Source organism: Diabrotica undecimpunctata, chromosome 2 (assembly GCF_040954645.1).
Source record: "Diabrotica undecimpunctata isolate CICGRU chromosome 2, icDiaUnde3, whole genome shotgun sequence".
NCBI lineage: Eukaryota > Metazoa > Arthropoda > Insecta > Coleoptera > Chrysomelidae > Diabrotica > Diabrotica undecimpunctata.
Window position 1 is genome coordinate 155,780,226 of NC_092804.1, and position 13,050 is coordinate 155,793,275.

The 13,050-nt window shown below is 31.6% G+C and overlaps 1 protein-coding gene across 3 annotated transcripts in view; it reads left to right on the forward strand.

Moving 5' to 3' along the window:
- tou (bromodomain adjacent to zinc finger domain 2B toutatis) overlaps window positions 1-13,050 on the forward strand; it is a 90,092-nt gene that overhangs the window by 56,810 nt on the left and 20,232 nt on the right. For all 3 annotated transcript variants that reach the window (XM_072523806.1, XM_072523807.1, XM_072523808.1), the window contains exons 17-22: window positions 239-931; window positions 3,507-3,886; window positions 4,718-5,012; window positions 7,087-7,265; window positions 8,676-8,877; window positions 10,551-10,672. In XM_072523806.1, coding sequence (XP_072379907.1) covers window positions 239-931; window positions 3,507-3,886; window positions 4,718-5,012; window positions 7,087-7,265; window positions 8,676-8,877; window positions 10,551-10,672 — 1,871 coding nt within the window. The remainder of the gene's footprint in view (window positions 1-238; window positions 932-3,506; window positions 3,887-4,717; window positions 5,013-7,086; window positions 7,266-8,675; window positions 8,878-10,550; window positions 10,673-13,050) is intronic.

The following is a 13,050-nucleotide window of genomic DNA, read 5'->3' on the forward strand; positions in this document are numbered from 1 at the left end:
TAGCAGTTGTTTTTAATTATTGATCTGTACCATCGACAGGACGCATTGATAAACACTTTTCTCTTTAGACTTATGGGAAGTTCCCTACTAAAAATTTCTCTGTTTGCTATGTTCAGCTCATCCTACACCTATTCTTCTTCAAATAAGAATTACAAGCACTAACTGTACTGTAGTATAAATTTTATTGCTATAAAACTTTTGAACACAATAAATTATTTAATGTATAATAAATTTTTAGGAGGAAGATAACAAATTATCTCCTGAAGAACTAGGAAAGAAACTTGAAAAATTCATAAAAACATCTGAAATTCACTTCAGTACTCTAAAGGCAGCAAGTTTACAATTGCGAGCTATTTGCTTCGGACAAGATAGATACTATCGACGATACTGGTCGCTGCCCAAAGCAGGTGGTATATTCGTAGAAGCAACAGAAAGCGCGGATCCAGATAAAGCGAAAGAGCAAGTGTGTCCAGATAATTCTGAACTTGGCAGTGATGGCGTTCAAGGTTTAAGCGATTTCGATAATTTGAGTCAAAAGGAAGAGGAGGATGATATGGGTATAGATGAAGAGATTAATAGAATAATGGCTGGAAGTGAAGATGATAACGATTCTAAATTGGCGAAGGAAGGCGAAGAAGATGATAGACAAAAATTAAATAGAATCTTTGAAAACGGAGATGTAAATATCAAAACCGAACCAAATGTAAAAGATATCCATAAGAACGCAGATGAAATTGGAGAGAACGCCGAAAAAACCACAAATAGTGATATAGAAACAACTGAAAGTAACGAAGAATTTAATAATACTACAGAGGAGTACGACAATTTTAGTAATAAGCCATTTAGTCTATTCGAGAGGCTAGGCCAATGCGTAGAACGTGAGAATAAGACTGAGGAGGATTTAAAAATGGAAGTAAAAGCTGAAGTAAAGGTAAGAATCTTTATTTGAATTTTCTTTTAGTTTTGGTAACCGAAATCAAATATTTTAGCCTTTACTTTTTTATGTTCATTGGAATTTTTGTTAATAAAAATTTGGTATAGGTTCCTTTCAAAAATTATCTTAAACGGCAGTATCCAGGAATACTGTATCAAGTTTAATACCATAAATTTAATTTTCTGATTGTATTAGTACATAATAAATTCCTAATTTTCGAACAATATCCTTAATGCAATTTGTTTTTGTCTGATAGTTTTACTCTTTGCTTGTGCATACACACGCGCATCCACAATCTAAATCCAGAGGACTTATATGATAGTTACTGGTGGTTGTACAATATGGCAATGTGCCGAGTAGTTCAGGGAAATGAGCAAAAAAGTACCCTGTTTGTAACACAGGCCTTCCAAGAAAACGTAGTTCAGTAGTATCGACCTTTATAACAAGAACCTGTATGTTTCCTGCAGTCGATGTTTTTGGACCTAATTAGTTATTAACAAATTAAGGTCAAAAACGGTCAATTTTCGCAAAACAAATTTGAGAGTAAGAAACTTTTTTTAAACGTTTTTTTAAAATGTTTCTATCCTTATTATTTTGTTGCTTAGAAAATTGCGATTTTTATAATGTTAAACATTTTTTTAGGAATGAACTTATAAACTTATAATATATAATTTATAACATTATATGGTATTTTCGGTTTTTTCGTGCTTAAACTATGGCTAAAGTTTCAAGGTTATAGTAATTCTACGGATAGTTTGTGAAAGAAGAAGATTTATTCTATCAATGTTATTAAAAAAATTAAAAAGAACAATTTTAAATATTGCAAAATTATTTTGCAAAAACATGTCGATCTTTTGCTTATAAACAATGAGAATATTTTTTTAACAATTGCCTGTAGAAAAATTTGGAAAGCTTGCATTTTTTCACAGATTTAAAAAAGAAAAAGTTGTCCTAGGACAATTTGTGACGAAGTTTTAGTCCATTTTTTTTTAATTCATGACAGCTTTATTTATAATAATTAAAACATCTAATTAGCGTCATTTGAAAAAACACACTTTACAATTTTAATGTGCCAACGAAATCGTCCACAAAGCTTCAAAATGTGGTTCCCTAAATCGGCCTGCTTTGAAACTCGCGGGAGTGATGGAGGGGGACGTAGCTGTTAACTGTATCTCGGGTTCTTGTTTATGAATTTCGACGTTTCTTTTTTTAATTTGTATGTACTTTCCGCGTACATTAAGAATATTCATTATTGAAATAAATAAATTGTTAAAAAAAAACCGTCTAATTAGTTTTAAACAATTTCTTTTTTAGTTTTTATTTTTTTTTTTTTAATATTTGAGGTCAATTTCATTGTAAAACATAAATATTTATGATTAATATATACTTCTTTAATAAACTTTAATAATTTATAATAACGTAAATAATTTATAATAGATTTTATGAAAAACAAATTATCCTATCGAATTATTATATAAAAATAGTATTGGTTTATCTGTTTCTTGGTTTTCATATCGACCAGAACCTGAATTGGGAGGAACAAATACAAAATACGACAAAGATTAAGGGTAAAGAAGGGCTATCTAGACTATAGGATTTTACAATAAGTATATTATGCAAACTTTTATTCTGTAATGCTATATGGAGTAATTTTTTGGGGTGCTGCAGTGGAGAGCTCGACTGTCTTTATATATAATATATTTTATTTATATATATTTTGGACTATATATTATAGTCCAAAAAAAGGCAGTCCGGGTGATCTTAGGATTAAAATCGGGAAATCCTGCAGAGGCCGATTCAAATCACTCAATATACTTACTTTCTCAGCCATCTATATATTTAAATGTATTATCTTCCTCTTTAAATATTTTACTTTTTTTATCACGTTGTTACAAATCATGAATATAATACAAGAAGCCTTAATTTGAATTTCCCACTTCACAGATTGTCTCTAAGAGAAGTCCTTTGTATGCGTTAAATTTTACAATAGTCTACCATCTGACATTCAACGGGAAACAAACTATAGAGGTTTTAAAAGAAAGATTTTTCAACAACTGGTTAACATTGAGCCCTATTTCCTTATTTCTATTATAAGAAGCGTCATTAAAAATTATTTCATATCCTACAATTTTCAAGTGGATATCTAAACGTTTAATGTAATGTATTTTCAATCAACACTATTACCAGAGTGTGATTACCGATAATGTAACATGTAATGTATATTAATGATTCACATAGTCAGCGCTACCTCTCTCTTACAAAAAAAAATTGATACGCCAATGGAGAACCAAAAATAACTCAGAATGGTCATCACCATTTCCTGGAATTTAGTGTCTACATTTTTAATACTCAACTATAGACAATACTCTGAACTAAAAACATATTCGCTTCTTATTTTTGATGATTGATACTATTCTCAAAACGAATATCAACATTTTTACTGTTTTCTGCTTCTACAAATTATCTTTTGTTTTTATATTAATTGGCATAATACTTTGTGGATGTTTCTAATTAATTTTTGATACCAATGCAAATGAATTCAAGAAATAAAGGCTTTAAAATTATTTTTTAGGAAGAACTAAAAAATGAAATCCTAAATGAACTCAAAGCAGATATAAAACATGAATATTCGATAGAATCTAATCACGAAAACGACGAAGAACATGAACAGAAATGGTTTAGCATATTAAGTTCTGACACGACGACTTGTGATGAGATCAATCTCAGTTCGGGCGCTAGATGGGAAAATGGAATCGGAGCTTGCACAAAGGACATTATGGAACTGAAAATTCCAGTTTTTCCCCCGCCAAATTCTGATGCATCTGCTTACACAAACTGTGATAGTCCAACGCCTCTTCAGTTGACGCCTGAAGAAAGTTTTCAATTGGAATATATCCGAAAGCACGGAACTATTAAGTGTACTCAAAAAAAGAGCATTCCGTCTAAAATGAGGTAAGTTATTGAACGTAAATTACACCAAAAACACAAAATTATGTTGTTTTTGTGAGAATTTTAATTTTAAGTTTGAGATTGTCATCATTTTTATTTCCAAATTGGTAAGTTTATTATAAAAGTAGTGTTGGAGTTTTAGAAAAATATTATGGGGGTCGCGCTTAGTGGCTATGATACTGACTCACCAAACTGGCGGGCCCAGTTGCGATTCCGAACTCTGACAGCAGAAATTTAACTTTCAAGTTAAATTTTAGGTCAAAATTTTAACTTTCACGTTTGATGTAATTTAAGTGGTTATACTTTTTAGGATAGCACTTTTTTTCGAAAGCGTTCTGTGATGTAGCCCCATAGGATTTTTTATTACTATACCTTTTATAGAGGAATTTTTAAATAAACTTTTTGTGATATATAGTATACAGCCAACTACAGGAATTTAGTTTCGTTGTAAATTTTAAAGAATTATCAAAATAAGTAAAATAAATATGTTTAATTTTTAATATTTTAATTTAATACCTTTATTCTGTACTTTTTTTAATTTCTGTCAAGTACAATTTCCGTAAAAAAAATTGTTTGCATACTTTTTAATTTAAATTGTGACTAGCGAAAAATTTCAAATTTTGAAAAATGGCTCGGAACCCCTGTTACATACTAATTGTTATAAGTCTTGTGAACAAGATAATAATGAGATAAAAATAATAATTTATCATCTAAAAAATGTTTTTATAATAAATTAATAATCTATACAATTTTAAGTTTAAGTTAAGTCAGAGATAATCGTTTAATAGTGAAAATGAAATATGTCTGAGTCAATATATTAAAATTATGTTCCAGGTATGGTTGGTGGCGTATCTTCGATGCAACACAACTCCGAGAAATCTTAGACAATCTGCAAATAAGGGGAATACGCGAGAGAGAATTGAAGAGGAACTTCATAAATATTATGCAGGCGATGTACGATAAAAAAGGAAGACTGGTTATAGAAGAGGGAAATAGGGATTTGACAACTTTAAATGAGGAACCTGTAGATGGAATTAAATATATCGAGGAAAGTGCTCCCGAACCAGAACATTTTAACGCTTACAGTATTGAAATGGAACAAAGGATAGACATGTTTTTATTGGAACAGGTAATTTTTATAAATGTTAATATTCATGTTTATTTTAATTTTCTTTTTTCATTCACTTCCAATTCCGTCAATTAATCAATGGCAGTACATAAGTTGAAGCGACGCTTCTGTACTGGCGTTGTATTACTTTTCTCTATAGTAAAATTCTGAGGTGAGCGTCACAGAAGTAGTGCCATTAGACGAAATAGCAGCTCGTGGTTCGCAGTCACAGTAAACAGTTGGAAGTGTCAATTTACGAGAGAGGAGAATCCGTTATACAAGCTGTATAACTTTTTGAATTTTATTAAAATCTTTAAAAAAAGTAGTAAATAAATAAATAATAAAATTATTTTATTCAATTTAAAAAATAATATTAAAATTTTAAAAATATAGAAAACATTGTATAAAGCTTCGCACTAGTCTACACTTTTTTTATTCAGTAGGGCGTTACTGAAAAAAAAAACGCAGATTTTTTCATATGAGCTAAATTACTGCTAATTTTGTTGACGGTAGATCGGAAAAGGGATGCAGAGGATCTGTTAAACCATGACCACTTCCTTAACTTTTCCCATCCGTTGCAAAACAACCTCCTCTATCTACTCAGCTTATTCGCAGAATTCACCGATATACGAAGATTTCAAAGGCTTCAAGTTTTCTTAGAAGTGTATCTGTTAAAGTCCAACCTTCGACACCATATAAAAGAATAGAGAACACATAAAGTCCTACTAATCTAATTTTCAGTCTCAAAGTAATATTATTTTCATATAAGAGTTTTTTCGTCTTAGAAAATGTAGCTCTGGCCTTCCCTATACTTCCCTTAAATTACAACCAAGATAAGTGATACTGTTGGTTCCCTCCAGTTGTTATCCATAAGCTGTTATCACTACTGGTTGTATTGGCGTTTTACTGACAACCGTTATCTTTGTCTGTGTAATGTTCAGCTTCAGTCCATATTCGTCACATGTTGAAGGTCTTCGTAACTATTTCCAATTAACACCGTGTCATGCGCGTACCTCAAACTATCAATATTGATGCCATTAATTTTGATACTACATTGAACACTATCCAATGCTTTATTGAAAACGAATTTACTCCTCTTCGTATTTGAAGCTGTTAAGAATCATCCTGACCAATCCTAATGTTTGCACGTTGATAACAGTAAAGAATTTTAATGATACATAGGTTTTTATCATCAATACCTACCTGTTGAAGAATGGAATCATTTCAGTATGTTTTACTCGATTAAAGACCTTCTCAAGGTTAATAAAACACATATGAACTGGATGGCCGACATCTCTGCATCTCTGTGCCATAACCTGAATACTAAATAGTGTTTCTCTGATTCCAAGGTTATTGCTGAACCCAAACTGCGTGTCACTAAGTTGTTTTTCTATTTTTTGGTACATCCTTCAGTGCAACATTCGAAGAAATATTTTTAAAACATCGCTCATCAAATTGATGATTCGATAGTAACTACATCTTTTAACATATACCGTTTAAATAAAAAAACAACAAGAAAACTCTCTACTTAATTCACTTTTTGTTGTGAATTATTCTGCCTTTCTATCTTTAATGTTTTTACTATTTATTATTATCATAAGTGGCTCGACAATCCGTTATGGATCTTCGCCTGCTCACAAAGAAGTCGCCACTCCTATCGATTTCTGGCAACTTCCCTCCATCTTCTAACCCCTATAATCTGTAGGTCTTCTTCCACGTCATCAATCCATCTCGTGTTTTTTTTTCGTGTAATTTTACTATTTATACTTTGGCGTTATTCTTTGTTGCTGATAGTTCTGAATTTAAGTTTGGATAAGTACCGAGGAAAGAAAATATAGAGGCTTATGCAATAAGGGGTTAAAACAGTAACCTATTATATATATATATATATATATATATATATATATATATATATATATATATATATATATATATATATATATTAAAAACAAATATTAATAAAATGGACAAAAAATTACTAAAATTTTATCTGCTGAGTTTTGTCATTATTTTTAAATGTATAATCAATGAATGCGCCTTTAAGATTCCATATTTTTGTTGTGTTTAGAAATTATTATAGGTACATATTTTACAGATTGAAACATTGGAAGATAAAGTTGCTAACGCTAGCATGCAGACGAAGGGTTGGAAGCTGCCGAATCGCGATTTGGATGAGCCAACACACGATGAATTTATCGTTCTTGCAAAGGAGAGATTGGCATCGTTGGAGATGAATATTGAAAGAAGATATTTAAAGCCACCCTTAGGAGTCAGGTAAGGTTTATTTTACATTAGAAATATTTAGGGCAGTATTACTGATAGGGTAATTATGATGGATTTTCAAGTTTTTGGGTATGACACCATTCTTGTTATTGTTTGTACAGCGCATGAGAAAAGAAAAAGAAGTGCTTAATTTAGTGAAACAACGTAAGCTTGAGTATCTCGGGCAAGTGATGCGGAACGAAGAAAAATATCGAATTCTTCAACTCGTCATGCAGGGTAAAGTATTTGGCAGGAGAGAACCAGGACGTCGTCGTATCTCGTGGTTAAAAAACCTCCGACAATGGTTTGGGATGACCCCCGCAGAGCTGTTTCGCAGAGCAGTCAACAAAACCATGATAGCCTTGATGATCGCCAATATTCGGACCGGATAAGGCACTGAAGAAGATAAAAAAGATTAAATTACGTTGAAAACCACATCATCCTGGTTATTTATTGTAATAAATGCTTGTTTTCCATCGGCGTTCATCATCTTCAACGGTTATCTTGGAAACGCTTATACCACTCGTAAACACTTGTTTTTTTTTTTTCATAGTATGTTTACCATAGGCCTTTCTTAACATTTTACATACTTTATAACAATTTATTTCATTTTTTACGCAAAATTTAAAATTCTTTGATCTATTTTTTGAAATAAATGAAAATCGCGGAGTTCATAAAAACCGTCGAGCCTTAGCTGTTGCCACAGACAAGGTAAACAATAAATATGGCTACATATTTTCTTATACTTTGGCATGTTCGACATTGAATTCTTTTTGCAACTGTTTTCCATATATTTTCTTTGCAGTCCTCTTTATGTTCTAAAAATAATTATCATCCTTCATTAATAACATTCAACTGCCAAATGGGAGATTTATATTTTAACAAGATGGCGTAGTCTGCCATAAAGCGAAATCCGTAACATCATGGTCTCAGAAACTGAATATTCCTGTTTTAAAATGGCCTTTAATCAGTTCTGATCTATCCCCTAACGAGACTATTTGGCATCGAATGAAAAATGCATTTCGAAATACACCAGTTCGCACAATTCCTGAAGTAAAGGGTAAAGTTCAGGGAATTTGGTATAACTTTCAACCCGATTACTGCCAAACATTAGTAGGTGATTCCTGCTACACCAAAGAATTGATGCTATTTTAAACGCTAAGTATTTAATCCAATTAATTTGCGCCAGACATTACTTGTTCTTTTTGTTTATTTTATTATTATTGTTGTTAAAAAGTATAAGATATTGTTAATTAATTAAAAAACCACATAATATCAAATAAGTTTAATCGTATTGGTTTAATTTATAATCGTTAAATAAATTCTAATTCAGAAAAATAAAATTGTGTTGCATATTTGTTTTGGTCCAATTCAGATGCGTGTGAGCTCGTATATTTACTTTGAATTTCTTTATGGTTTTAGTACTGGTGATCCTCATTTAGCGACGCTTAGTCAAGAATCCTCTTCCAGCACTTTATCTACACAACTAAATTGTGACGAAATACCTAAAGGATTGGCTACGTGGAGGGACGCGGTTAATCGCAGTTTGACGACGGCTCAATTATCAATGTGTCTGTATTCATTGGAAGCTTGTATAGCGTGGGATAAAAGTATCATGAAAGCTGTGAGTATATAATTTATAATTTTGAACTGAAAATTTTAATGATTTTAAAATTGCTTACACATCTAATATTTGAAGTGATCCAAAAACGTTATAATTGGGATACCGATAAAAAAATATAAAAACTATTTTTATATTGAAAAAAGCCTTTAATAAATATGTTGATGTATACAACCACTAAATAGTTGTTTTTGGCACTAGACCGTGTCTGGTTTGTAGTATTTATTGGGTTGGTATTGCCAGTTGGTATTGTTGTTGTCTTGAAATGTAGATGGTGTTTAGTCGTACTTATAAAAGTACTCATGGAAATTGTTTTTTACATGAACTATTCTTATTAGTAATATTCTGATAATAATAATAATATGAATATTATTCGTTATTAACGATTATTAACGTTAATATTATGGTTAAAAGTAAGTTTGATCGTAGCTTATAGCTTAGAGGACGGGCTCTGAATTGAGTAGGAGACGTTCAGTACTTTAGAAAGTATACCTTTGCTTCATAGATCACACAAAAGCTTTTGACTGTATGAAACATTATGAGCTAATGAAATTCTAAATGCAAAAAGACCAGACAATGACCACATACAGCCTCTGTTATACCTATACAGGCACGAACTGGTGCAAGTAAGACTGGAAAGCGGAAACAAGGGAAAAATCTATTATCTGTGGAGTAAGACAAGGATGTCATATGTTCCATGACTGCTCAGAATATTACAAAGAGCACTAGAACATGCAAAAGAGGGTATAAAACTAAATAGTAAACCCCTATCCAATATAAGATACGTTATTAGCAAACTGCAGAAGACGTCTAGCTTCTACTAAACAAACTAACCAGAAAATTAACAGGACTAAAACTAAGATCATGGTCATAGACCGAAACCCGAACTTACAAACAATCATAACTGTCTACGACAAGCAAGATATAATGTAGATCCAGGCCTGGAAATAAGAACAAAAATAAAAATGAATAACAACCACGCTCAGATTTGCCAAATATTACATGTATTCTGTCTTTTTGTATGAAGTAGAGGTTTGAACCATGAAAGTCGTTAAATGAACCACCTTCTGGCCTTCGAAATGTGGATATATCGATGTATGTTTAAAATGACGAAATTTTGAGGAGAATCAGAAAAAAGAACTGTTAACATTAATCAAAATTAGGGAGACCGCATGCCAAGGATATATATCTCGATAGCAGAGATATGAGCTCGCAAAACTAATCATAGAACGAAAAATAGGAGGCCTCAGGGGACATGGCCTAGATAGTATCCCTGGTTGAATAACATCCTTGATTTGACAGGGTTCAATTCACATACACACAAAACCGTACACAGTTCGCCGAAATCGTTGCCAACCTGAACTGATGGAGACATCTCTTGAAGAAGAAAATACTAAAATTATCCTTAAGTACATATGCAGATGTATGTTCATAAATTCAAATTGACAAAAACAACTAAATATATGCTGTAGGTAGTTATCTTTATTATTACTGTGTTTTGATATTTTTGTCAACGTTCTAATATAAAGTTAATTGACTGTATTCTTTTGTTATTACGGAGAAGTGAACATTGAGTTACTCAGTAATAATATTTACAATAATTTTGCAATAGTATTAGCACTAACTTAAAAATGCTTACTTGTTGCTGCTCTCTTAACCAATGTTTGTTTTTTTAGAATTGTCAATTTTGCCAGAGTGGCGATAACGAAGATAAGCTGTTACTCTGTGATGGCTGCGATAAAGGTTATCACACCTATTGTTTTAAACCTAAGATGGATACTATACCAGATGGAGATTGGTAAGAGAAATCTTTTCTACCTAGTTACGTATTTATATATAATATTCTTAATGTTTTAATGTTATTAATATGCTGGCTATTTGAATGAAAGTTTGTACAGTTCCTATGTAGTGTTAATCAACATTTTAAATTTTAAGTTAGATTTTGCTTCCTTCCTTTCCCATTATAAGCACTTCCTATTGTCAACAATCATATTTACTTGTAAACTACGATAGCTAGATTCATTTATCTTGCTTTTAGGGTTTCAGTTGTGACTTAGCATTGAATTTTCAAATAAAATTTTGAAATACTATTAGGGTTTCTGTTATAACTGAGATTTGAAATCTACAAAATAGCGTTTAAATGCCCCTGTTGTTTAATTGATAGATTAGGAAAATAATCCCCATTTTTTAAACGCTAGGAATTTTGTCCTTCGTTCTATATCTTACCTTATCTCTCACATCATCTCTCTCGTTCTGCTGCAAATACAGAGGATAGGATTATTTTCTTGTGGTCTTCTTCAAAGTTAGTTTTCCAATTTGATTTTATTTCTCCTTGGTTCGCGAATAATCTGTCCTTTTTTAACATAACATAACATAAAAAGAAGAAGAAAGAAACTTGTTCGTGGTTTGTATTCTCTTTGTTTTCGGGGATATTTATATGATGGATCTCCTAGAAGTTTCTTTGAAGATTCTATTTCATTTCATGTCCCTTATTATTTTCGAATTTTCTTTTTTGGTTTCTCCATAATATATTATCCAGTTGTGTTTCCTCAACGTTCTTTCTATATATTTTCGTTTTTTTCTTGTATGGCCAATTTTTATTCTTCGTTCTGTCTTTTTCTTTTTTGTTTAATCTTGATTGCTGAAAAATAATACTTTTGTCTTTAATTCCTTCCAATATTCTTCACTGTCTATGTTTATCAGTGTTATTTGTACCAATAAGTGATCCACATTATGCTCTTCTTCATCTTTTTACGTCCAGGATGTTTGTGACGGCACTTTTTGTCTAGGCTTTTGTCTTAACGTCGAGCTTGTTTTTTTTGCAGGTAAAACTGATTAAAAATTCCCCTTTACAATTAGTGTTTTGGTAAACTGAGTATTTGCCGATGGTTCCTGAAAATTATTCTTTGTCTAGTTCTGTAGCCATGTCACCTAACACATCTTTATTTCATTCCTCGGAGAACTGCCATACATTTCTCCTATCTGCTTATATAATTTCTCTTTTATTGCTATATCGTGTTCCTATATTAATTGAGGTGAAAAATGTTTGGTTTCTTTTCTTAGTTTACACAATATCTGATTCAATGCTTTAAAATCTTTGTTGTTGACGTTATTATCAACTACAAAAGCTAGTCCAAATTCTTTATTTCCTCTCTCTTTCTCTCTCCTCCACTGTATATTTTGTATCTTCGTTTTTTATTGCTTTTCTCAATAATTTACTTTCTTGTAGTGCGTTTAATTAAATTTTGTGTTTTTTGAATTCATTGGGTTCAGCTATGCTTAAGCTCTTGATTTATTTAGCGTCAGAACGTTCCTAGTACCGAATACATTAGCCATATTTCTTTGCTGGGTCGTTGAGATAAGAATTTCCTTCTTCTTTGGGTGCCGTATGCTATGCAGAGTCTAGGCGTTCATGCTGGTTGTCGAATGTACAGAGATCCTTCGTTCGCTCTTCTTATTATCGTATTGACATCAAGTATGCCACACCAGTTTCTTATGTCTCTGTACCATGAATTTTTCTTTCGCCCAGTGCCTCTTCGACTTTTATCTTTACCCATCAAGATGGTATGTAGGATATTCAGGTGATTCTATTTGTTATTTCGTAGAATATGGCACAATGATGAAACGTTTCGCTGCTTAATGATTAACATTATCTAAAAATTTTCTTTTGACATTAGCTATTCTTAGAACATCATTTCAAATATGTCATAGGTCAAGAATCTTCTATGCGAGGCTATTTAAAGGTTTTGTAGTTGCAGTTTTCTTTATTACGGAAATTGGTGAACTACTCAATCAATCCGCTAATGCCAAAGGCGGAGTTAAATTTCTGTTGGATTGCAGTGATATAAAGATTGGTAATTAGTGTTATATCACCTAGAATAACATGTTAAAATTCAAAAATGCGTTCAATCCATCTTTTATTGCAGCACTTTCTACCATGGGCCTTTGGAACATGTTGATAATATTTTTTGCGTGCATTTAAAAATTTCTAACTACTGCTACTTTTTTTCACCACTAAACAAGGAGTAAGACAAAAAATAGGTCCAAGTCTTTTGCTGTTCAGAACATTTATGAATGAAATAATCAAGAAACTCAAGTAGCTAGCGAAGACATGGTATATATGTTACCGTAACCTTGAAATAGTTGACATTCATGAATGTGTATTGGTTAACAACG